We start from the raw sequence: 25,106 nt of genomic DNA on the forward strand, positions 1-25,106 counted from the left end.
TATTTTCCCGTGAGACTGAGCTCTCCCCATCAATTACTCGTTAATGTATCCGTTTGTTGTCGCAGCTGCTCTGCGCGTCTCCTGCGCGCTCCGGCTCGCCTTCCTCGGCGGAAGCGGGGAAAACAACCCACAAACTTTGGGAGCCCTGGGGAAGCTGGGGCCTGGTACTCCGAGGGCTGCCCTGTGCAGCCTCCGCGGGCGGAGCTCGGCGGGAGCGGATGGGACTCGCCGCCGCGGGCCGGGCCGGGCCGGGCGGGGCGGGGCGGGGCCGGGCACCTCTTGTCCCGTCCCGGCGCGGCTCCCGCCCGGCACACTCTACCCACCCGCGGCTACTTGTGGCCCCTCCACGAGCGGCCGGCATTCCCGTGGTGGGCGGCCGGAGGAGCTGAGCCCGTGCTGGCGATCATGCTGCGGGCCCCGCGGCGGCGGTGCGGCTGCTGGCGCTGCTGGTGAGTGCGGGGGCACCGCCGCTGGGGTCCGAGGGCGGCCGCCGGGGAGGGGTGTTCCCGTCGGGGCTTGGCGGCCCTCCCAACGCCGGCTGCGTGTGGCTGGGAACGGGTTTTTTCTCTCTTTCTTTGGGAATTATATAAAAGCCATCGCCGTTCGCTGCCTGAAAGCAGGTGGAGGTAGAAAATCCCAAGAGGAACGGTGTCCGGGATGGGTGGGGTTGCTGCGGCGGCGGGAGGAACAGGAACGCAGTGAGGAGTTCACATTTTTGCTGTTTTCATGTTCAGTATAGTATCTGTACTAGTAAATTGTGTTTCCCTTTCGAGGGAATAGTGCCCAGGAGGGAAGATGAATCAAAAAGTTTGGAAGTCTTTATCGCCTTAGAAAAATTACACAAAATTCGTAACAATCCAGGACACTTCAGGCTTTCTCCTGCCTTCACTATTTTTCAGCCATCAGCCTTAGACCTCCCATCCTAAAAAATACTTTCTCAGGCCAAACGCAACGACTGTGTCGTAACAAACTGACACCAAAATGCTTGGTTTGTTGGATTTGGACGGATGCTTTCTAGTTCTTTCTAGCTGGTTTACGGCAAACTCTTTGTCGTATCTGCGACATTTTCTTTTGCTTTTCACCTTTCCAGGCTGGCAGAATGCCTGCGGAAGTCGGGCTGCCGCCACTCAGACAAAGGTGAGGCTGGAGGCCAGGCCCTGGGCTGTGCCGGGAGCTGCGGAGCAGCTGGGCAGGAATTAGTAATGGCTTGTTGCTTAGACAGACTAGAAGGTGCAGGGGGTCGGGACCTTGTTCCCTGAGCTCGGTATCCTGCAAGATCAGATTTGTTATCTGGAGACCTGTTGCCTGATAACTTTGATACAGACATACAGTTGTGCACAAGTTGGCCAGCAACAGTTAAACCTGTTTTTTTACAGCAAGCTGGTAGTTGGGGTTTGGTTGGAAAATGTTTTTATCCTCGTTTTGTCCAAAAGAATGATGGAAAACATGGAGTGCCCCTTGTACAAAAGTTTTTATGTATTCTCTCTTCAATACCTGAAGCCACACCATTGTCTGTTTTGGTGGGCTTGCACTGGTTCAGGATGCTGTTAGTTTTGACTGAAAAACGTTATTTTTCTCAATCCTCATCGTCCTCAGTTTCGGGTAAGGCTGGGGCAGTATATGATGTACTGAGAGTCAACTCAGTTTGGTGCCCAAAAGCCTCATTGTCGGATAGGATATTAGAGTGAATAAAGCTGCCTTAGTTGGCTGATGTCAGAATAGAAAGAGAGTCACTGCTGGGTTTTGAAATTTTGGGGTTTTTTTCCTAATCTGGACATTCATGTGGCAAAAAGTCAAGTTTCTTATTTGAGAGTATTAGAATAGGGTCATTTATTTCTTATGAATCTTAAGAAACTACTGAAAAACAAAACTAGTCTAAAAGTAGTGTCTTCGCAAAGCATCTTCTACCTTAGAAGCATCAAGAATGGTAGGTTCTTCCTCTCCCAGTTTTTCCTGGAAGTATCTCTCAGTGCTCCCTCCCTGCCTGCAGGTTGCATCCTTGTATTGTCATCCCTGGGTACCTCGCAGAGGTTATGGCAGATTTCCCCAGGCGCCTGCCTCTGACCCTTTTCCAGAAATGTTCGGCTGTGCTGAATGGTGATGCGCCCAAAGGGTTGGGCTTGACTTGGAGCACGTCCAGGGCACACACCCAGAGCCATTGGGATGCTGGGCGGGCACGGCTATCGAGGATTATTGGACTGGGAGGTTTCTCAGTCATTTCTAAAGGAGATGGACACCATGTCTTCAACAGAAGAAGTCTTAGAAAGCTTCCTGCATTTGAGTGAAAGAATAGTTGACAGAGATGTATGATTCTTGCTATGGGAGTAGCAAAATACACTTTTTCTCTGAATGTCTTCCTTAGACTGCACTTCATTGATGTTTGGGATGTTAGACTTAGGCTGGGTATGATGAAATTCAGGCCTGAATATGTTAGATCGCTACTGTAACGTCAGAGCCAGTAGCAGGTAATTTTCAGAAGTCATAGAAAGAAATTAAATAAAAACCATCACAAAATGATGCAGAGGTGAGCTAATTCAAAGCAACCTAGCTTCTGTTGCCAGCAACACGTTGAAACATGGTAGAAGTATTTACAAGCATCTGTAGATTGATTCAACATTTTAATATTGTTCCAAAATAGAGGGAAAACCCGGCTGTGGTGAGGTCTGAAAGCAGCTTAGAACTATATAAGGTCTAGTATTTTATCCATCCTATTGAACAGAAGTGGTGTGTTACTTTTGATACCAGACTTCAGAAAAAAGTAATCTGTCCATGAGAGACTACAGAACAGCCAAAACAAAATGCAATCGAAAGTCACGAAATCCTGTTTTACGATTTTTTTAAGGGACATTAAAGAACTGGTGTGTGAGAAAAGACAATGAGTAAGATGTTTGATAAGTTTGCAGATACATGAAGGGTAGAAGAAAAGGGAATTGTGAAAAAAAGGGAATTGCACCATACAATGAGAGCATTGTCAACATGACAAAGAAGGAGATTGGGTTTGAGATTAAGACAACTCAATATAGGTGTTTAAGTTTCTGTTATGGTAAATGGAGATGCAGTGGATGCTGAGTGCACCTGTCTGGTTGGATCGAATTGTGCTTTTGAAGCAAATCTCAGGAGTATATGAATCGTATCCTTCCTGGGTGAAACCACATTGGGAGATTCATCCATCTGCGTGTAGATGCAGGGATCTGTGGGACCCAAGCTAATTCTGGTCTGAAGGATCCATCAAAACATGGGTTGCGTGGTGCTGGGTTCTCTTCATCAAATGCTTTGCTCTACAAATCCTCCTGTGTTAGGTTTTCAAACTGAGCATACTTACAACTAGTAGAGCCCAGAGAGAAATAGATTTGAGCTGGTTTGGGGGCAAGTTGAACAGCGCTCCGATCTCTGTTGATATTGGCTATATTTTTGCTGATCATAATGAAAGTTTAGGCACTTAGCTTTCATTTAGATATGTAAATTAGTGTGCCTTACTCTGAATCTCATGCAAGCAGCAGTATGGTCAACTTGCAAGGAGCTAAAAATTAGGATAACAAAATGAAGATAAAAGTTAACAAAGACTTTTCATCTGTAGGACTATCTAGGCACCCCCTTAGGTTAGTGAGGCTGAGGGATCTCCATCCCTCATTTTTATGAACAGGATAAACAGTTGTCAGGAAGCATTTGAGTGTAGTTTGTCTTTCCCCAGGGCCAGGAGGTGTACTAGTAGATGACCTTGGATGGTCCCCCCTGCTTGCTTCTCTAAGGTCTTCACATGTTGTCTTCAACACCAAACTGACTCACAGGAGGTGCAAGCTCCAAATCTCCTAACACACAGCACATGGAAAAGACCACATTTCTAGGCATTACTGTTTCATGGTGTAGCAAATACAGACATGTACCTTCTTGGTTACTCAGTCTTTATAGCTTTACAGCTTAAATCTGAGCTTTGTGTTGGAAATCTGTCCTTTAGTCACTTCCTGACTATAGATGAGCAGGGATTTGGGCAAGAGCAACCTTGCACTCCCTATACATGGCAGTCACTCCCTTCTTTCCCATGCCCTCTTGCCTATTCCTGTTGCTTTCCTGTAGTATTTCATTCCAATTTCATTACTTCAGGCCTCAGACCTTTTATTTGTAACCATCCAGTTTTCTTCTGACAATGTGTTTCCAGCTCTGTCATCAACAGGTGTCATCAGTAGATGTCTGGTTTTTGAGCCAAGGCTATGTCCCACAGCAAATAACAGAGGTTTCCTACTCTGAGCCATTTAACAGAAGGCAGTTGTAAGATACTAAAAAAAAAGAGGGGGGGAAATTCACATGTTTAATGGGCGCTAAATTCTGACATTTCACTTGCCCTTGAAGAAAATGTCCCTGAAAAGTGCTTTTCCCCCTATTTAAAATTTTTGGAACCTTTGAAAAATTTCAGTAAAAAGGCAGGATCCCTTTATATATTTGTTCTCCTTGTATTTATGCATCTTGTGAATAAAATTGTCATTCTTAAATATTTTTTGTAGGTGTCTTCTATGTCCCTTGTGAGGCTACCTGTGGGCTGTGGATTGAATAATACAAGAGCAAAAGTAATTTTTGCTGTCTTAGCATTAATCCAGAATGTTTTGAGGGACATTCGCTACTATGCAAACAAATTGATTTTTACTTATCTTAATGAAAGATTTTCTGTCTATAATGACTAATGGATTTTTTTACACGTTTTTGGTACACATCTCAGTGGAAGATCTGCTTATTCTTGGTCTTCAGACACTTTTGTTTATACTGGGTTCTCAGGTTTCCAATACGAGGAAACTTCTCATCATATGCCTCTTGTCCCCATTCAGTGTTGAGGCAGAAGCACTTTTCCCCCCAGTTTACCAGTTAGAGCAACTAAGGATGTTTCTGATGACATCTTGACAGTTATTCACCTTCCAAAGGAGTTGCAGCTTCTGTTGGAAAACCTTGACTATAAAGCAAAATTCTCCTGTCAGTCTTGCTGGTGGAATCTCATTAGTCATGAAAATAAATTTTGAAAATCCATACAATTTATAAAATCAAGTAAGACTAAGAACATACATGAAAACAGCTTGGTATGTGAGATCCTGTACCCTTCACAATGCATATCCATTAGGAAACTAACTGCTTGATCATTTTTGTCTTCAGAATATATACATTGGAAAAATACCATTTGAAAAACAGTTTTGTTGAACAAGTTGAAACAGAAATCTGCTGTATTGCTCAACACAGTCTGCTGGATTATGTGGGGAAGAGATAACATCTTTAAAAAAAAAAAGCTGTCATCAATTCAGTAATCAAGGCTGAGTCAGAGGGAGGAATAGGGAGAGCGCAGTCAACAGACTAGAAACCAGTCAAAGACTGACTTATTTGAGTAGAAAACCACCTTTTCTGAACCTACTTTGCCTTAGGCAGTAGTATGCCTAAAAAAAATCACCTAAGTTGCAAAATATAAGTAGTAATTGTTTTCAGAACGATAACAGTATTTGCTACCTGTGCAAAGCTCAAAAACTTGATTTGTAGGTCTCCCATGTTGTAACAGCCTACTTTTTATTGTTGCTGTTTCCCAATACGTACATTTTTTGCGGTTTGAGGGGTGTTGTTACTTGCAGAGTCTTTGGTGCCTGGAGAGTGGACATAAATGTGGGGTCTCTGATAAGTTGGCTTCTTCCAGCCAGGATTTGTCACCTAACTGAGTCATTCAAGGGTGTGCATAGCTGTTCTGGTGCGTGAAGAGGTGGGCAGTACCAATACTGAACATTGGCCTGTAAGGTTTTGTCAGAGCAAGCACTTCTGCCTTGTTTAAATAAGTGGTGCCATTTTTCCTCCCAGCAAGGTGCTGAGTGGCAGCTGCTTCTGTCACATACACTTCAGCAGATGTTTGGGTTAGTCCTTGCCTTTAAACACTATTTATTCAATTTTTTTCTCTGATGTGATTGGTAACCTGCCACAGCCACAAATCCAAGGTTTGCCCAGAAGAGGGAGCTTCTCCAAAGCGCTGCCAGCAACCAACACTTGATTCCATCAATGGCTCATCCTCATCGTTTCGGACTAGTGAAGCATTGTGCAGGACTAAAAAAGGAGTTGTTTGAAAATTACTGTAAAGTCTGAATTTATTAGAAAAAAATACTAATTGCTTATAACCTGTTTCCTGCTAGGAAAAAGGTGCCAAACTTAATTATTACATAGTTAGAGTGTCTGTTTTTAATGTCAATGGTTATGGGTGAATTTTTCAGAAGCTGTTATGGGTAAATAATAAATACTGATTTATAGAGGTCAGAAGCCTTCTTCCTTATGGCTTTGTTGCTCTTACGAAGGAGGTCACAAAAGTTAAGTTTTAGTACTACTAAAGTGACATAGAATTAATAATGATTATCATAATTTCCATTGCAGATCTGTTTGAATTATGGAAATGGGCTCTACGTGAAGGTAGGATATAATGGAAAACTTTTTCTTTATCAGTGCCTAAAGAGGGGTTCTCTGAGCAGAGTGTCAAAGCCATGCCTTTCTTCAGTTGATAAATGTCTTGAATTCTACCATTTTCTGAAATGTGAAAGCTGCATAGTGAATAAAGAAATGAAAGCTGAAAAGTAAGTGAATAGATTCCTACATCCATCACACGGAGTGGCTTTGAACTTTGAGAAAATTCCCCTAAACCACTGAATTTGTAGATAGCTTTTTTGAACTCAGTAAATGAAAGCAACCACTATTTTATTGACTATGTTAATCTGGGAGTCAACAGAGGCAGTAGAGACTAAGGTGGACGAAAGGATGAGGGATGTCATGCAGAGTGAGAGTGAGGGGTACTTGCACAAGGATAGCAGAGACATTGGGTGGGTTGAGTATATGTGGCCTGCTCTTCCATGCATTCTGTTTCAGAGAGAAGGTTGAATATGCAAGGCAGTATTGGTGGGAAGATAAACATGGTGGTAAGGCAGAATTGGTGGCTCAAAACAGCCTTAGTGCAAAGCTTCTTCCCACATCTGATGACAAGCATTTAAATCTTCCAGAGCAGGTGTATTTTCACCAACCACTGGTCATGGGAACTTGCGCATATATTTAAAGCCTGTCTTACCTAATTCTGCCTTGATGAAAAGACCAGTGTCGTTTTCCTCTTCAGCCAGCTTGAGGACTGTGTAGCTCTTAGATTGTGACTCAGGAGGCTGATGCTGCTCCATGATTTTGAAGTTACTAGCTATTGAAAGAGCAAATGTTATTTAGAAGTCTTGGCTACAGCAGCAATAAAGCATTTATCTGAAATGACTAAATGTAATGCTGACATTCCATCTTGTCTTTTCACAGGTTTATAATCGAAATTACAGGAGTGGCGTGTTGTCTCATCCCAACAGCCTAATCAGACAGAAGCGAGAATGGACGGTCCCTCCAGCTTTCATACGGGAGGAAGAGGACAATTCCTATAAGAATCCAATTGCTAGAGTAAGCCCAGAAAAGAGTTAATATGCAATACACATAAAAATAGAGATGAAAATGTAAAATAAGGGTGTGGCTGCCCTAAACACATGCACAACTGTTTTTTTAATTTTAAAAGACTCTTGAATGCCAGCTGAAGATTGATATATTTCCTTCTTCATCCTTTACTTTTAAAGCCTGATTTGGCTCAGTCTCTCATCTTTTCATAGCCCCATTTTTCATTAAGCTTTTGGGAATGCATTATCTTTGAGTTTTTTCACCCCACCACCCATACTCAGCTGGGGTTTAACTTGGCAAGTGGGTCCCAAATCTGCCGGTGGTGATTGGGCAGAAGGGTGTACATAGAGCATTATTATGTATGCCTAGTCTTTTAGGAAACAGAGCTAGAAATAACCCTTTGTGAGTGATATGCACCAGTGTTGAAACCTAAATTCACCACTCCTGTCCATTCAGCATATAAAGTTACTACAGGTGGTAGCAAGCTGTTACCCTCTGCTTGGGTTGCCCCTTGATGGTGATGCTGGCACAATGCACACTTTTCCAGATGTTTTGTATATCTGCTGACAGCAGAGAAAGGGTGTAATCTCTAGTCTCTGCAGCCTTTTCTATGTGTTCATCTCCAGATCTGACATTTTTTCCTCCACCCTATCCCTTCTCCAGTCCTGGTTGTATTTGCTACCTTAGGTCTGACCTCCCAGGTAAACTCCCTGCTCCAGATGTTCCTCATCTCCCTGCACCAAATTCTCAGACAGAACATGCAGCCCCTCCTGCATTCATCTCAAGATCTCCACAGTCAAAGGACAGCAGTGAAATTTGTTAAATATTTTTTTTGTTTGTTCATTACAAGATGGTAAAAATATTTTGTTGCCCTTTTTAATGTGAATTTATTTACTGAGTGCTATTTAATTTGTTATATTACTTCTAGATACATTCAGATCTTGAAGATACAGGGATAGTAGTAACTTACACTATATCTGGTCAAGGAGTAACAGAACCCCCTTATGGATTATTTGTTATCAATGGAAAGACTGGTGACCTGAACATAACAGGAAGGGTGGACAGAGAGAAGACTCCAGTTCTGCTTGTAAGTTGAAAATTAATTTTTTCTTTACAGGTCCACCCTCCTGTCCATTTTTTATTTATTTTCTTTAAATGCGTTTGCTTGAAATAATATATATTTCTGGATATTAGTGTGTGTATACCTGTTTGTATTTATAAGCCTATATAATACGCTTTTATAATACTTAGATTTTTTTTTTATATAATAGATGTATTTCTGTTTTGCATATGCATTTATATATGTTATAGTCAGTCACTGGATTTGCTTATTGTTTCTGTCTGTATTGTCAGGTCCGAGGCCACGCACTAGATAAGAATGGGGCAAAACTGGAAGAGCCAATAGATCTCCCAATTAAAGTTGTGGACATAAATGATAATTTCCCAGTGTTTTCACATGAAATTTTTGTTGGTTCAATTGAAGAATTAAGTGAAACAGGTAACCTTATTTTTAATTTTTTTTCTTTTAGTTTTTCCCAAGATATGCAAGGGGACCTGAGAATACGCACTTTGCAGCAGTATATCTGCAATAACAAGGGCACATTGTCTCGCTGACATAAGCTAGGTTATCCATGTGTGAATGAAAGTTTTTATTAGGCTAGGCTGTGTTGTTTGATTAAGGGAGAGCATCCCCCTAGGGGCAAGAGAGAACAGTATTTCCTCTTGTGGCTCCTTTGGTTTGTTGTCAGAGCTACCACAAATCCAGGAACCAGAGTTCTTCAGCAGGAATTGCACAGGAAATGCGATCTGTGTTCTGGCCTAGTAGTCACAGCCTGTTTAAGAGGGACTTCACTCTGCCATCCTCATCCAAAGCCCTGCTTTATCTGTGGGCTGGATGAGGTTCTTTGCTGGTAAGCATATAGGGCTGTGCTATAATCATTGAACAACTTAATGGCCAGTTTCTTATTGACATCAGTAAACATAAGAGCAACAGATTATTTTCAAGATGATAAGAAAAGCTGGAATAAAACAACCTAAAAAATACCTGGCAGTGTGTTCACTTCAATGTCACTGTAATCAGAAGAGACAAATTCTTGCCCATCCACTTGGTGAGGTATTGAGTAACCTCAGCAATCTTTCAAGTCAATAGCAGCCATATGTATTGACTCTTGGCATGAATTCCAGCTAATGTTAATGTTTAATAATGTTCAAGTAGAGAAATTAATAGTGCTCTCATGAGAATAATGTGTGAAGGAAATGTAGCTCATTGTTCAAAAGCTTGTACAACTGCTCTGTGTGGTATTTGCATTTTTCTGTCAAAATAATTGAGAGAATTTAACCTGTTGTTTAATTTATGCATTGAATTCTACGAGTTAGAGGTGTGTGGATACAATCTTTTTGTTGGCTAGAACATATACTTTTAATGTTTTGAGTTTAGGAACATTTCTCCAACTTTATGCATTAAATAAATAAAGTCAAGAGCATCAGAAGATTGTGCAGTGTATCTAACAAAACGCTCTTATCTTTGACATTGCAATAAAGGTATTTGTCAGTGCATGGTGGTGTAAACAAGTGGTGTATTTTGCTTGCATTTTCCAGGTACAATTGTAATGAGGATAAATGCAACAGATGCAGATGAGCCGAATAACCTAAATTCCAAAATTGCTTTCAGGATTGTTTCCCAAAGCCCTAGTGCTGCATTCAGCATGGATAAGAATACTGGCGAGGTTCGAGTAGCAAAAATAAACCTTGACAGAGAGGTAAAAATACCCTCCCAGTTTTGATGTTTGTTAGTAATGGTTTTCTGGTGCCCGTTGTGTCACCTTCAGCCCTGCCTGCAGGGCAAAGAGCTGGCCCTCTTACCTTTAACTTCTCTTGGGATTAAAGCCTTGTCTGGCTGATGCATGCCGTTCAGGGATTGCAGGAGGAGGTGATGGGATCAAGGCTGTAGTCCCCCCATCACCTCCCTAGCATAGCACCAGCCTGGTGGCTGCTGTGTTCTGTCCCTCCCGTGCAGCCAGGGCAGCACTTACACAAAACAAGGCATCATTTCTTTCTGCTGGGGGGTGTATGGCAAAGATAACCTAGATCACCACCTGCAAAGCTGCTGATTGCATCTGCATTTTTGTAGCCTGCTGTGCAAATCGCAGTGCAAAGAGTTAGGATGGGTGCTACTGTGAAACTGCATTGAAAGCCACATATTACCAGTGACACAACCTGGGCTTGCAGAGTTTTCCCTGGCCAGCAGATGGTGATGGGAATGTTAGTTCTGTGGCTGAGGGAAATGTCTCTGCCTCTAGCCATGTCCTAACATGCAGGTGTCACTGGTTGTGTCCCTGTTCATGGCCACTGGAATTTTTTCCTTTGCTGTGTAAGTACAGTCTGACTCTGTGTGGAAGATGGGAAAGTCCCATACCCTTTTCAAAGCCTCAGTTCTACTCCTGCAGAATCTGTCAAGATACTTGTGTGTGAGATTTACTTCTACTGGAGAGGAGTTATAATTGACCATAACAGATATTACCAAAATGTAATAGGGATAATCTAGCAAAGGAAGAATTTTAATCCTTAGCCTGGATTAAGCACCTTTATTTTTTACCATGACAGGCACAAAGTAGCTATTCTTTGGTGGTGGAAGCAAAGGACCGTGGTGGTGAAATAGGTGGGAATGCTGCAACATGTTCTTTAGAAATCAAGATTTTGGATGTCAATGACAATCTGCCTGTTGTTGAAAGTCATACAGTAAGTAAAATTATCACAGGTTTTACCATGTTCCTATGCTTGCCAGTATCCCATAGTAAGACAATGTGTAAAATCCATTGCACTGGTGAAATGAGGTAAACCGTGATATCTTTTCCAAGAGTGGATTTTTTTTTTTTGGATTACAGTTTGAAGGAAGCATTGAAGAAAACAGAGCAAATGTGGAAATTATGCGAATAAAAGTATTTGACAAAGATGAAGAGTTTTCTGATAACTGGCTGGCAAACTTTACTTTTGTTTCTGGCAATGAAGATGGTTTTTTCCAAATTGTAACAGACACCCAAACAAATGAAGGAATTTTGACTGTTGTGAAAGTAAGTATAGATTTTAGAGAATCTGCTTTAAATAGTGGAATAATTTATCCATCTGCTTTGACAAATTGGGTTTATTCAGTCAATATGTAAAGTTCAGTCAATATGTAAATTATGTGAATACTCCTCCTTTGCCGCATTTTTAATGCATTCAGTAATTCCATGCAAAATAATAATTTTGTCAAGCTTTTCCATTTGCATTCTGTGTGATCTCAAATATATCTAGTCGGGCAGAAGTTCCCTTACCCTTTGGGCAACAGTACTAACATGCTGTAAACTTTCACGTTTCTGCTGTCCTTGTTGATCTCAGTATAAATTTCTTTATTTCCCCTGGCTGCTGATAATGTTGCAGGCAACACCTGTTCCATGAGCCATGGGCTACAGACTGTTTTATGAATTTTCATAAGTTGAAATGATGACAAAATTATTTTCCATTAATGAAATGTCTATTTCATAATTTTCACTTTTCTTTAGTCCACAAGAACTGAAGATGCATAGTGCCCTAAGTAGCTTTCTTTATTTCCTACTCAGGTTTCCTTATCTGAAAACTGCTAATTAATTAAAAAAAAAATTGAGCATTATTAAGTGAATGATATTGTTTGAAAAAAAAAAAAAACCAACACATAAATTTGGAAGAGCCAAGTAACTGAACATTGATTCACTGAAAGCACAGGCAGAATACATGGGTAGGATTCCTTTCACATACCTTAAAGTAACTTAATTCAATAATATAAAGCCATAGCAATGGTGTCATCCATTAAAATTGAGTGACATTAACAGGTTAACAAACTTCCTCCCACTGTAGCATACTTATTGCTTAAATATTACTTAAATATTTACATCCTTATTGCTTAAAAAAGAATGCTATAGTATTATTTAAATATTGAATGTATGCATGTTGTCTAGATATCAGATTCTGACAAATTCTGGGTGGTTTTTTATTATTTTCTTTATTGCTCTAGGAGCTGGATTATGAAAAAATGCAAAGCCTAAACTTGGGTGTTGTTGTTACAAACAAAGCAGAGTTCCACAAGTCGATTAAACCCAGTTACAAAGCAGAAACAATTCCAATCAAAATTAAGGTGATCAATGTGCGGGAAGGCCCTGTGTTTCCTGGTGGCACAAAAATTATTGAAGCAAGTGAGAAACTGCAGATAAAACAGGTTATTGGACAGTATCAAGCCTATGATGAAGACACTGGAAAAATAGCAGAACATATTACGTAAGAATTTTTTTATAACCATCATAAATGACTATGTCAGAAGTTGTATCTTACTGTAAAAATTTGCATGTTGTACTGAAATAATTTCAAAGGCCATAATTTTCTACTAAGGCTAATTCACACCTTAAACATCCTCATCTTCAATATTCTATAATGCAGAAAACAGGTGATATGAAAATCCTTCTTTTGTTGTATATGGTGAGACGTGTTTGGGCTGAAGTTGTCTGTGTTTGCATGATGTGTTTGTCATACCTGTCTACTTTTGAGAGTAGATTTACCAAACTGATTTCATTGTCTCCAGTAAAATTAGGAAGACATATGCAGAAACATTTATCAGTCAGACAGAAAGGGTCTGCATGTCTGTGCTTGGGTTTTGAATCATAGCTTTTCAGATAGAATGCTATTTAACCACCACCACAGCCTTTACAATACCTCTAATACAGTTTCTCACGGGTGGCTAATGCACAGCTTTTGCTGGGAGTATGGACGGAGGGGAAGAGGATGGTGACCAGCAGTGCAGCTCCATCTCCTGTTCCAGTCTTACTCCCTAATTATATTTTCTGTAATGTATCCATACCTAAATCTTTGATTTAGAGGGAAAAGCAGCTCTTAACATTCAGGGTAGGTTTATAGTTGTAACCAATTACAGTGGCAGAAGCATCATACCTCAGATTTAGGGATTTGGTCTCTGTTGTAAATGATGAGTAAACATACTGTGAAGCTGCTTTTTCTACTGAACAAAATGATTGTTTTCCTCATTATAAATGTGTCCATCTTCATGTGATTTTCATCAGATACAGGAAAGAAAAAGATGCCGCAAACTGGATCACTGTAGACTCAGTCACAGGTGAAATCCGACTTGCTAAAAATCTTGATTACGAATCACCTCATGTAGTAAATGGTACCTACACTATCACCATGTTGGGTGTAACTACTGGTAAGTTGAGAGGGTTTTGTTTTCACACAAAATGGTTTGTTTGCCTATCTACGAGGGTAGTTGGTTTAACCTACCTATCTCTAAAGTTAGGCACCAAGTGCAGTCTCGGTATTCAAAGGAGAGACACAGGCAAGTCATTTTTGGAATGGGTTCCCACAGTGTCTGTTTCTCCTGTTTGACTAGATGGAGATGAACTTTCATAAAAGTTTTCAAAAATAGGTCTGATAGGAAAATCTGTTGTCAAGGTGGGAATTGCCAATATCTCAGTATGCCTATCATCAGACTTCATAGTCCTAAGTTTTCTTGAATGCTGAGCAAGAAAGACTCCCTGAGCTTCCTGTGTATCTAAGTAGAATTTTTCATTTATACTCTGCATGTTACTCTGTAACCGTATAGGATTTTTTTTTCAAGTTAAAGTAATAAAACAACTTGCCTTCAGAAGAACTTGGTCAATATATTTATTAACATTGGGGATGAATCACTGCTCTCATAAGCTCCAGGAAGATCTCTTTAAACTTACTTCAGCAATGTTGTTGTCTTGGAAAATACTAAGTTTTTTTATTTTAAGATAAATTTTTGTGCACAAATCAATTTAATTTTTCATATTTTAAAACCCTAGATTCCCCAAAGAAAACAGTCACTGGCACAGTTGTCATTCAAGTTAAAGATGAAAACGATAACTGCCCAGTTGTTGTGAACCCTGTGCAGACAGTGTGTTCAGATACAAAACTAGTTGATGTTACAGCTCATGATTTGGATGGTTACCCAAACAGTTATCCCTTCAGCTTTACTGTCATTGATGAGCCACAAGGGACAGCAGAAAAATGGATAATTGCATCTGGAAATGGTAAGAAAATGTATTTTTAATTACTTTCAGTTCTTTGAAGTCCTAAGGTTGTAATTTATTAATTCCAGTCAAACTGACAGTTTGGCTGAGTCAGACCGAAAAAACAACCCTATATATGGAGTTAGGCATTAAGAACATCATTTGCATTCTGCTCCCTTCTCTCTAAAGGTTATAAAAGCCCAGTCATGGCCTTTGGGCTGTGTTGCTTCCCTCAGCTGGACTATCTTTGCCTGGCTTGATGCACCATGTGTGGTGACCAGGATTTCATGAATAATGCTGGAATCAAGCTATCCCCATCTTCTCACGAAAAACATGCAGTGATGCATTATCTGGGCATAGACGACAAGCTGTCCAGGAGCCAGCAGTGTGTCCTTGTGGCCAAAAGGGTCGATGGTGTCCTGGGGTGCATTAGGAACAGCATTGCCAGCAGGTTGAGGGAGGTGATCCTGCCCCTCCTCTCAGCCCTTGTGAGGCACGTCGGGAGTGCTGTGTCCAGTTCTGGCTCCTTGATGTAGGAGAGACACAGAGCTCCTGGAGCATCCAGCAGAGGGCAACAAAGATAATTAAGGGGTTGGAGCATCTCTCTTATGAGGACAGGCTGAGTGAGCTGGGCCTGCTCAGCCTTGAGAAGAGACAACTGAGAGGAGACCTAATCTATAAGTATCTGATGAAGGGAGGGTGCTGAGAGGATGGAGCCGAAGTCTTCTCGGTGGTGCCAAGCAATAGGACAAGAGGCAATGGGCAGAAACTGAGGCACAGGAAGTTCCACCTGAATACAAGGAAGAACTTCTTTACAGTGCAGTAACTGTGCACTGGAACAGTTTGTCCAGAGAGCTTGTGGAGTCTCCCTCACTGGAGATATTCAAGAACTGTCTGGATGTTATCCTGTGCCATGTGCTGTAGGATGACCCTGCCTGAGCAGGAAGGTTGGACTAGATGCCCCACTGGGGTCCCTCCCAGCCTTAATCATTCTGTGATCTTCTGCCTAGTTAGTCCTTGACATGACACAGCCACAGGAGCAGGTGTTTTGTTGGCTCCTGATCTCTGTCTGTGGCCTACAACACATTAATCTCCTCAAGACTGAAGCTGCTTTTTTGTGAGTTCAGCCTTTATCTATCCAGATGATGTGGCTGATGCTATACAGGTGACCGGGCTGTCTTCCATGTGAAGTCTCTGGTTGTGTGAAACATCACAATTGTCTGAGGCTGTAGGTGAGCATGGCTGCCCACTTACCACCATAAATTACTTGATAAAAACACATATACTGTAGCAGCAGCTAATTAAACTTAATTCCATTGCATTGGCTGGGCTTAACTGGAGGGGGTTTGTTGGAAGACTGTAGCAGCTATATTTTAGTTAGTTTACAGGAGTCAATTTTCTCTCTGCTCACTTCTTGTCTTTTTTTTTTAACCTCTCCCCACTCCTGCCTCAGACACCAGCATACAGCTGGTGCCACAAAACCTGAAGCCAGGCAGAACGGAAGTTCCCATGCTAATTAAAGACTTCCAAGGGGTCAGCTGTGCTGTGCCACAGTCACTGCAGCTGACTGTTTGTGAGTGTGCAGATGATGGAGTATGCCAAGAGAAGTTTATTGGCGCGAAGTCGGTGGGTCTGGGACCAGCAGCGGTTGCACTAATCATCTTGGCGTTTTTACTTCTGCTGCGTAAGTAATTCTTTCGTATTATCTCAGAAGCACTGTAAATGTGGTCTGCAAAGCATCAGGAAAGAAACAGTCCAGCTCCCAGGTTTTATCATCTTGATACATTCTGTGTAAATTCCTAGTCTTGTGTGAAGTCATGGCAGATCCCCAAATAATTTTGGTAATATCAGCATTTCACCCTCAAAGGATTTCAAGCTGTGCATTTTAAAATTGATGTGAACAACATTTAATATTTGTTTATGGTGCTGTAAATAACAGGTGGCGAAGCAGTGGGGAATGCTTTTGGTATTCCCACATGTCCCCAGGTGAACCCTAGCTCTTGTTACTCAAACCACAGCACATTCTCCACTCTCTTTTCTGTCACTGCAGGTTCACTGCCTTGCTCAGAGCAGCATGTGACATTGTTCTTTGGTGAGATAAAATAGAAGAGAAATAAGAGAAGAATATTTGTAGTTATGGTATGGCCAGGTGTAGCAGTGCTGCATTTAAACTCCCAATAGTTTATTGCTTGTGCTGGCAGCAATCTAACTGTGATAAAACGAAGTTCATGCCACAGGAATAATCTCTGTTTCTGAAACTGGATTATTTTGAGTCCCCCAGGCAATGCTCTAGGCATGTCAAGGGAGTGGTGAGGTGGAATTTACATGACACCATGTCGTTATCTAGTAGTAAAAGAAGAGGAGGAGTTAGAAATGCTGAGGTTGTACAGTGATAGCCAGGGCTTGGATTTGGTATATGAGATCTTTGATAGAAGCATAACTACATACATGTGTGGTCATCTGCAAGATTCAGGCCCTGACGTGTTTTCAGTTTGCTCTCCAGAAAACTGGCCTGGCATATGCTTCTAGGAAATGCCTTGACTATATGGGAACCTGTCTTCAGTCTTGTCAGCCCTCATGCTGATCACTAGCTCATTGAAAATACATTTGGGTATGGGAGCTGACCAAACTTAACAGTGGCTGTTAGTATTCTTAGGCCCTAATAATCACATAGTTAATGGCTACCTTCTGTTTCCCTGTAGTTGTTCCACTGTTACTGCTGCTGTGTCCTGGTGGCTTGGGAGCAAAGGGATTCGGTGGAGCAAAGACATTTGCTGACATACCAGACCACAGCGAAGCGATGTTGCGTGAGTGGAACAGTGAAGGAGCAGCTCCGGAGGAGAAGGCATGTATCCCTAATAGCCTTTCTCTTTGATTTCTATCCCAGTGTTCACTTTGGCACTTGAGGCCTTTTCCACGCTACAGGTGGATATTTCAAAGCTCTACAACAGATATTAGCAACACATGAAAATTAATTAAAATTAACCCTATGAGGCTCAGTGAAGGATGTGTGGGAGATGTCTTCCACCAGCAGCTGTAGGAAAAAGCAACCATAGCATTTAAATCCCAAAGTATAGGGAAAGCAGTCAAGCAAATGTTGATCATATCTGAGCAGAAGACAGGACTGTGGGAAAAGCATTGAACCAATAGAGTGAAACATTTTCATTTGCAAGCCTGGAATGCTCTGCACCCCTTTGGGAGCAAGGTAAAGCAGCAAAGTAATGGGTTGTAATGCTGAGTTTCCCTTCATTGGTTTAAAGTTTCGGACTGTTTTAAATTATTTCCCTGTTTTAAACAGAGGAAATTCCTTATTAAAAAAGAAAAAGGCAGAAAAAGGTGCTAATCTGCAGAGGGAACAATAAATGCCAAGAGAAGTTTGCCCTTTATTGTTATGCTACAAAACAAGGTTTTCAAAAAAAGGGCATGACACTGACATGCTTTTGCACAATAACAGAAACAGAAGGTAAAAGACTTTGATTTAGGGCCAATGCTCACTGCTCACACCAAATTCTTGTTAAAAGATAATTAACAGGGAAGCCAAACTGCTAGAAAAAAAGAAAGGGCCAGGCAGTGCATACTTCCGCATTTTGTGTCTGAAGAAAACTGGGCAGTTTTTCTTGGAACAGCTGAGCTCCCTAGAGTTTTGCAAGCCTTTTTTTAGTGGGTTTTTTGTTTGGTTTTTTTTTTTTTTTTTTCATTTTCAATCCTCTGAATTTCAAGTGAACAATGATCTATAGAAACATTTCCATGAACCTTCTTGGCAGTACGTTTGTGGAAGCTGCACCTTGTTTTAGGAGGCCTTTTACTCTTTGCAGCAACATGTACAAGTGCAAATTCAAACAAGTTGTAGGACAGCACCCTCCCCGTTCCCACCCAGCCCCACTGCTGGTTTGGTGAGTTCCATGTGCTACACAGCGAAGCTTTCATGTCACATTTTAATTTGTCTTACTTATGTAGCCAGTGCTAAGCTTCATTCCACCCACTGCGCTTGGGAACTTGAGAGGAGCAACAACAGCAGCAGCAGCCGGAGCAGCTGGAGCAGCAGCGGCAGCAGGAATGAGTGGAGAAACTGTAGTAGGAGCAGGTAGCTCTGCCTCTCACGTAGGAGAGCATCACAGCACTATTACCAGGGAAAGATGGGAAGAGCAAAGGCATCTTCTTTCTGGTGCCAACTATGGAGCCATGGCAGCTGGAGCGGCTGAAGGCATGACAGGTACAGACAGCAGGACAGTTGTGTCTGGAGGAGGAGTTGCTGTGGGAGCAGCAGGAGCCATGAATGAAGAATTCTTAAGAGACTACTTCAACGACGTAAGCATATGACCCAAAAATAACAGTATTTTGGTGTTTACACTTAGTCTTGTGAAATATCGTTCATGTTTTGACAAACAGATGAGTAGATAAGTAGGTATAAACAGTCCTGGTATTGTGCATGTGCAGTAAGGGGGCATTAAGGATTTTTGGGTTAGCCACACATGTGGGACTTGGAGTGTGACAATGCTCAGTCTTGTAGCACTGAGTGCTTGCAAGGTGTCACACAAATAGACCTTTCTCTCAAGGAAGGAATTTGGGGTGGGATCCAGAATATTCAGCAATAGCAAAGGAGCGCCTTGCCCAGGAAAAAGCCCTGAGAAAGACTCTGTGATCTAAATCTTCGGGACTTAAGCACACTAAACTGGTCTCTAGGGAGGTACCTGTGACTCATCATGAGTCACAGCTACGGAGCAAAGTAGTCAGCTACAGAGCAAGTTTTACTATGGAGCAAGTTTTTGAAAGATAAGGTGAAGATGTCACACCAATGGGTGGGGCTGTATTTTCAAAGTAGCTGATGTAGTAAGTGATGCTGACTTGTCTGTTTGCCCAGCAGCCTGGGTAAAGGGCCATTCATCCAAAGTGTATGAGGCACATGTTGCAATCCCCTTTCTTTTTTTTTTTTTTTTTTACTGACCTAATCATTGGCCAGTAGGTTGTTCCTACTTGTAGCTATTTCTCTTCTCATTATGCACATCATTAGTCCTTTGGCTGGTGAGCTCCTTGTAATGAAAGTTTGGCTTCCATGCGCCATCACCTGTACAAACAAAACATCTTCACACCCTACAGCTGGCAGCTGATGCGGTTTTGCAGGGGAGTAGCTGTGCGGATTTGAGTCACCACCTCAGGCCAGGGAAGGATTTGAGCTTTAGGTACTTGTATGTCTCAGAGTGCTCTAGCTACTGGTCTTCTGGGTGAACAGATGCAACAGTAGGAATCTATTTTTCTTCCACTCTTTGTGACATACTTTAATCATAACTGCCTGATTAAGTCTGAAGGAGGGAAATCATACTCAGTATCCATACAACTTCTGGGAGGCTAAAATATCTCAGATTACAGGGATGGGGAAACAGATAAGTAACCAAACCAAATAGTTTCAGATGCTGATTTTTGTGGCAGAATTTTGGATTATGTGCGTACTTCCAGGATCAAATGCAGTTAAACATGCAGAGTCAATTTGGGTCTGGCTATATACCACATTACACAGATGCCTGATCTAATTTGCAATCCAGAACTTCAAATGTGGCAGAAAGGTGGTTCTGAGCGCAAGCCAGAAGCCATATTAGATAAAGCTGGTTCAGCAGGCCCAGAGAATTTGGGTGCCTTCACTTTTGGAGCTGGAGCTGATGCAAGCACATACACAGATATTTGTGCCAGTACTGCAGCAGCTCCATGGCAGATGCTGCTTTCAGATTGAGCTGACCCTGTAGCCAGAACTTGTGAGGCCTCTTTTGCCAGATGACCTGCATAGAGCCTAAGAATTTACATGATGGACTATGCGTCCATACTTCACCAATCCATTAAACTTTTTGATTTTTTTCCTGTTGGGCATCTTGGGTGTGATCCTGTAGGCTGCACTAGTGAAAAGGGCCACGGTAGGTGATAACATGTCAGCATGTGTTCATTAAATGTTTGTTTAAATGTTAGGATACTCTCAGAAATGGTCTTGGCATTCTCCCACAAAAACCTTGTTAGAGGTGAAGTTCATTCACTGAACTAAAACTAGAACAATTTTTGTGAATATGGAGCAGTATCACAAATGGCACATTTACTGGAAGGAACAGTAGCATGTGGCGATGGTATCCAAGGTTTTAAATTTAATCTCAGATTTTTCTTCTCATCAAGTGTACTGTCAAGTTCAGACTAGTTTTGAAAAAGAAAAAAAAAATGTTAGGTACAACCCTCACTTGGTTGACAGTTTCTGTGGGTTCAGTTAAATTTATTTCAACCTTTTTGACCAAGCATTTCTGCTTTTTCAAAATTACTAAGTCTAGAGCTGGCATTAATGAACTTTTGCTTGCTTTTGTTTTCTGTCTGCAGAAAGCTGTCTCTTTTGCGGATGAAGATGAAGAGCAAGCTGCAAAAGACTGTCTCCTGATTTATTCCCAGGGAGAATCAGGCTCCCCTCACGGCTCTGTCGGCTGCTGCAGCTTTATTGAGGGGGATCTTGATGACCATTTTCTTGATGATTTAGGAGACAAGTTTAAGACTCTAGCAGAAATATGTATAGGCAGACAGATCAACCTGAAAGACGGTGGCTCCAAGAATGAATCAGGTTTTGGTCTCAGTGAAGCAAAGTCGCAGTTCTTAGATCAGCAAAATGCTTCCAGCTCTGAACAAGCCTTTGCCTCAGGCAGTCATTTCCAATCCATCCCACCCATGCACACAGGCAGTAGCACAGGAGAAAGCACCCTGTCCAAGGAGGTGGTCACAGAAACAACCTTTTCATCATCCCATTCTGGGCAGTACAATGGCCTGCACCTTCCCACAGGCCATGCGGAGACCAATGTCACCATGACAGAAACATCCTATTCTGGGGGGGCTCCTGCCCACTCGGCCACTGTGTTTTTAGACCCCCAGTGTAAGGAGAACGTAGTGGTGACAGAGAGAGTGCTGGCACCTGCATCGAGCGTTCAGGGGATGGTGAAAATCCCTGATTTGCCCCATGGAAGTAACATGGTGGTTACAGAGAGGATGGTGAAGTCGGCAGGTGTGGGGCCAGGAACCCTGACAGTTCAGGATCTTCCTGACTCCCAGTACGTCGTGGTGAGGGAGCGAGAGAGGGTGCTTGTGCCCGCTGCCGAGCAGGGCTTGCTCAGCTTCCCCACTTCGACAGAGGAACGCAGCTCGGTGCTGAATGAAAGGGTGGTGACAGCCTCGAGGCTGCAGAGCAGAGCTGAACAGGCAACAGGTGCCAGCTCAGGAAGGCAAGAGCACGTGCTGATCACAGACTCCCCGCTTGATCTGATGGGCTCTGACTTACAAGGGCCACCTCCTGCCAGTGCCACACTGAGCAAGTCTTCCAGGGTCACCAAATACAGCACAGTGCAGTACTCTCGCTCATAGCCTGGCTCCTTGTGGGGGTGGCAGTGTCCCGCACCCTTCTGTCTGCATGCATCCTCAGGCTTTTCCATGAGATCCAAATTTGCTGGAGCTTTCAGAATGACATGTACTCATTTGCACTAGTTTGTATAAATATGGATTATATGACCAGGAAGTAAGTAAGGAAATTTGGTGTTATGTTACATTGGCAGGCATGCTTTTGAAGTGGAAAGATGTGGGAAATACATTTTTTTTTCCTGGTTTGCTATTTTTGTTTTTGCTTTTTATTATACAGATAGTGTAACAATGCCACATAAGCAGAGCTGCATAATTGTGGGACAACAGGAAAAAAGTCCCAAATCTAGTGAAAGATAGTAGCCTGCAAAGCACAGGTTTGGTTTTTGAACTGCTATTGAGTGTTTCTGAAGTCCTCCTGTAAGGGGAATCAGTTTCTCATTGTGTGTTTGCCATTGTGTTGTGGGCCATGGTAGCTCCTCCTGAGCCTTGCTAGGAAACCTTCCTGAGAAGCCAAGGCCACCAAAGCTAGTGTGTCTTCAGGGCAGTGGTGTGTTGATCTCCTGAAGGGATGTCACAATTTCAGGTTATGAGAATTTGTAACTTAAGCAATCAATACTTGCATGTTACCACAGCAGTTAAAGAGGGCAAGTAGCAAAAATGCTGAGAACTGCAATTCTTTTGTCACTTCATTGTAAAAATTCCATTATTTGGTGTGGGTCTACGCTGACCTGGACAAGTAAGCATTTTCATCATGTACATTTTCCACTTTATTTAACTTATGAGAAACAGCCAAGACCTAACCTTAACTTTAGAGCCAGAGATTTAGTCAGTAGCTTTGCCAGCAAAGTTTATGGCCCTTAGACATCTGTAGGATCTGATTTACAGGTGCAGTTAAGTATTTGCAATCATGTCTGTGAACTCACAGACAGAGAAATCAGCCTGGTGTGTGTGAGGTTCTACTGGTTTCAGTACCAGAGCTTGAGTGGCTGGTACAGTGCTGTGTAATGGCAGCTTTCCTTGGCTGTGACAACTCAAGGGGAAGCTCCCTTTAGCTCTGCAACATTTAAGTTTACTTTGCTTTCCTTGAAGTTTATGTGGTAAAAGCAGGAGACACTGCACTGTTTGGCAGTATGTATATATGCACATGTAAATATCTGTATGCCATTTGGAACATTCTGAAGTTAATTTTATACAGGAAAAGCTGTCATACACTCCTTATGTTTTCTCAGAGTAGAAGTATTTTTGATGAGGTATTGGTACCGTATTTATCTCATACCTGTGAAATCAGCAAGTTGGTCATAAGGTAATGCAAAGCCTGTGGACCTGCAGAGCTTCCAGGTTGTCTCCATCTCCTGGAGTGTTCCTGCAGCTGCAGTATTGTGTTTTCCACTGATGTGTTCTGCCTTTGACTGGAAATGCTCTCAGTGTGTTTCATTTTACTAATAGTCAAAGTTGCTTCAAAAACATAAATATACAAACTAGGAACCATGGCTATGCTCAACCATGACAGATGGGCCATTACATTAATTACATTTCCAAACATATCAGACTACTTGCTTGCGTGGACCTATTGGTCATTTGTCTTTTACACTACATTTTAAAATATGTGTATTTACTTCTAAGCAAGCCTGCAATTCTAAGTGGTCACCACTTTTATGACTTTCTAATAGAGTATCTTTGTGGGTTTATGCAATCTTAAAATAAAGAACTCTACTGTATTTTTTATTTCTTCATTCAAACAGCTACCCCAGTGAAAACATTGGCTTTCCTACTGCAAATAAAGAGTTTAAAGATAGAATGAGGACTGGGATTCCCCAAACAGCTTCAAGAAATATCTGAAAGGTGCAGATGTAAAAAAAGTTGGTGCACTGCTAACACTTAAAGATTCTGACAAAAATGTGAATTCTGCCTTGCAGTTAGGTGCTCTAAATTCTGTAATAACTTGATGCAGAATCCCCTCCACAGATTTACTGGGCTTTGAGTCAAACCCTTCTAATCAGTTTTTGCTTCCAGACAACATGGCATAAAATAGCCTCGGTTTTATAACGTGTTGAACATGCAGTTGTTAACATCCAGAAGATGTAAGAGTCAGGATAGTGTCACAGAAATCCTGACTTCCCTGTGTAATGTTTGTATATAAACTTCTTTCACAGATCTGCTTGTGCTGTAAAGAGTCTATTTGAATAGATTCATTACGAGTGAGTCTCCATTATTTGAGGTACTCTTGTACCAAGGCTTCAGCTGCTATCAGCATATCAGCATGTGTTAATGCTGGCAGAGCATCCATCAGATTAAGGCAGTCACTTCTAATGGAGCTGTGTTTTGTAAACAATAGTGACTGGTGGGAGGAATGTACAGACCCAAATTAACGGAAGGTCCTGGTTAGCATCTGACTACTAGATAACCCTGAGAGGGGGACTATCCCCAGACACTTATCTTTGTGAGAGATGCCTTGTTGTGACTTCAAAAGGAAAAGCAAAGTCTGTAATTTTCTTATCTAAGACTAATAGAGCACAGTTATGCTGAAATGCCAGCATGACAGGGATTATACTCATGCTGCCCTTCTGTGATTTATGTTACTTGTGAATTCTTGCTGAGTATGTTGGACTCCATGGGTATGAACCAGCCTGCCACAACAACGGTGCAGCCTGTGTCCTGCATACTCACAAGGAGGTATTTCTGTGTCATCTCTCAGTGTATACTTGGAGCTAGGTTAGACTTCACAAGACAGTACAATCTTTTCCAGGCTCCCTTCTTTCCTGGGAATTTGACCATAGTCCACCATCAAAGGTTTAAGGCTGGTCAGGGTTATCAGCAGTAAATCAGTTTTTAAAAAGTTAAGTAAATCAGCTGCTATCCCTAGGAGAGTGATGGTTAGTGTTTATGGCCTTGAGGCATCCCAAAAATGCATCCTCCTTCAGCATGCACTGCAGTAACAGAGCTAGTGCTGTTGGCTGTCTCCACTGCTGGCCCCTTCTCCTTCCTAGTGGCCTTTGAATTCCAGTGAACTCAGAGTGCATTGACAGCCATCTGTACTTCTTACCTTATGGGCAGGAAGGTTGGCCTCTGCCTGCTGCTAGTGCAGGCTATCAAACATGTAGAGCGTGCACAGTTTCAGGGTAGCTTTTCAAGGCCCAAGCACATGGAAAAGCAAGGCATTGAGGGTTACTGAACACAGAGAAATGGCTTCCAGACATGGCAAAAGCTGAGAGCCCTGTTATGAAAACCTTCCACAGACATCTTTGTGTGGCTGCTGCAGATGGGATACTG

The 25,106-nt window shown here is 42.0% G+C and overlaps 1 protein-coding gene across 1 annotated transcript; it reads left to right on the plus strand.

The window, feature by feature from the left end:
- Positions 1-389: 389 nt before the first annotated feature.
- Positions 390-24,024, plus strand: DSG2 (desmoglein 2; the record flags this gene model as incomplete). Its single annotated transcript, XM_039569567.1, has 15 exons — positions 390-449; positions 6,382-6,417; positions 7,291-7,425; positions 8,345-8,503; positions 8,770-8,914; positions 10,015-10,175; positions 11,020-11,154; positions 11,301-11,486; positions 12,446-12,705; positions 13,500-13,642; positions 14,262-14,489; positions 15,922-16,152; positions 17,171-17,313; positions 18,426-18,776; positions 20,817-24,024. Coding segments are annotated over 15 exons (3,399 nt in total), but the record flags the coding sequence as incomplete, so codon positions are not given.
- Positions 24,025-25,106: the final 1,082 nt, after the last annotated feature.

This window comes from Corvus cornix, chromosome 2, assembly GCF_000738735.6.
Source record: "Corvus cornix cornix isolate S_Up_H32 chromosome 2, ASM73873v5, whole genome shotgun sequence".
Classification (NCBI taxonomy): domain Eukaryota; kingdom Metazoa; phylum Chordata; class Aves; order Passeriformes; family Corvidae; genus Corvus; species Corvus cornix.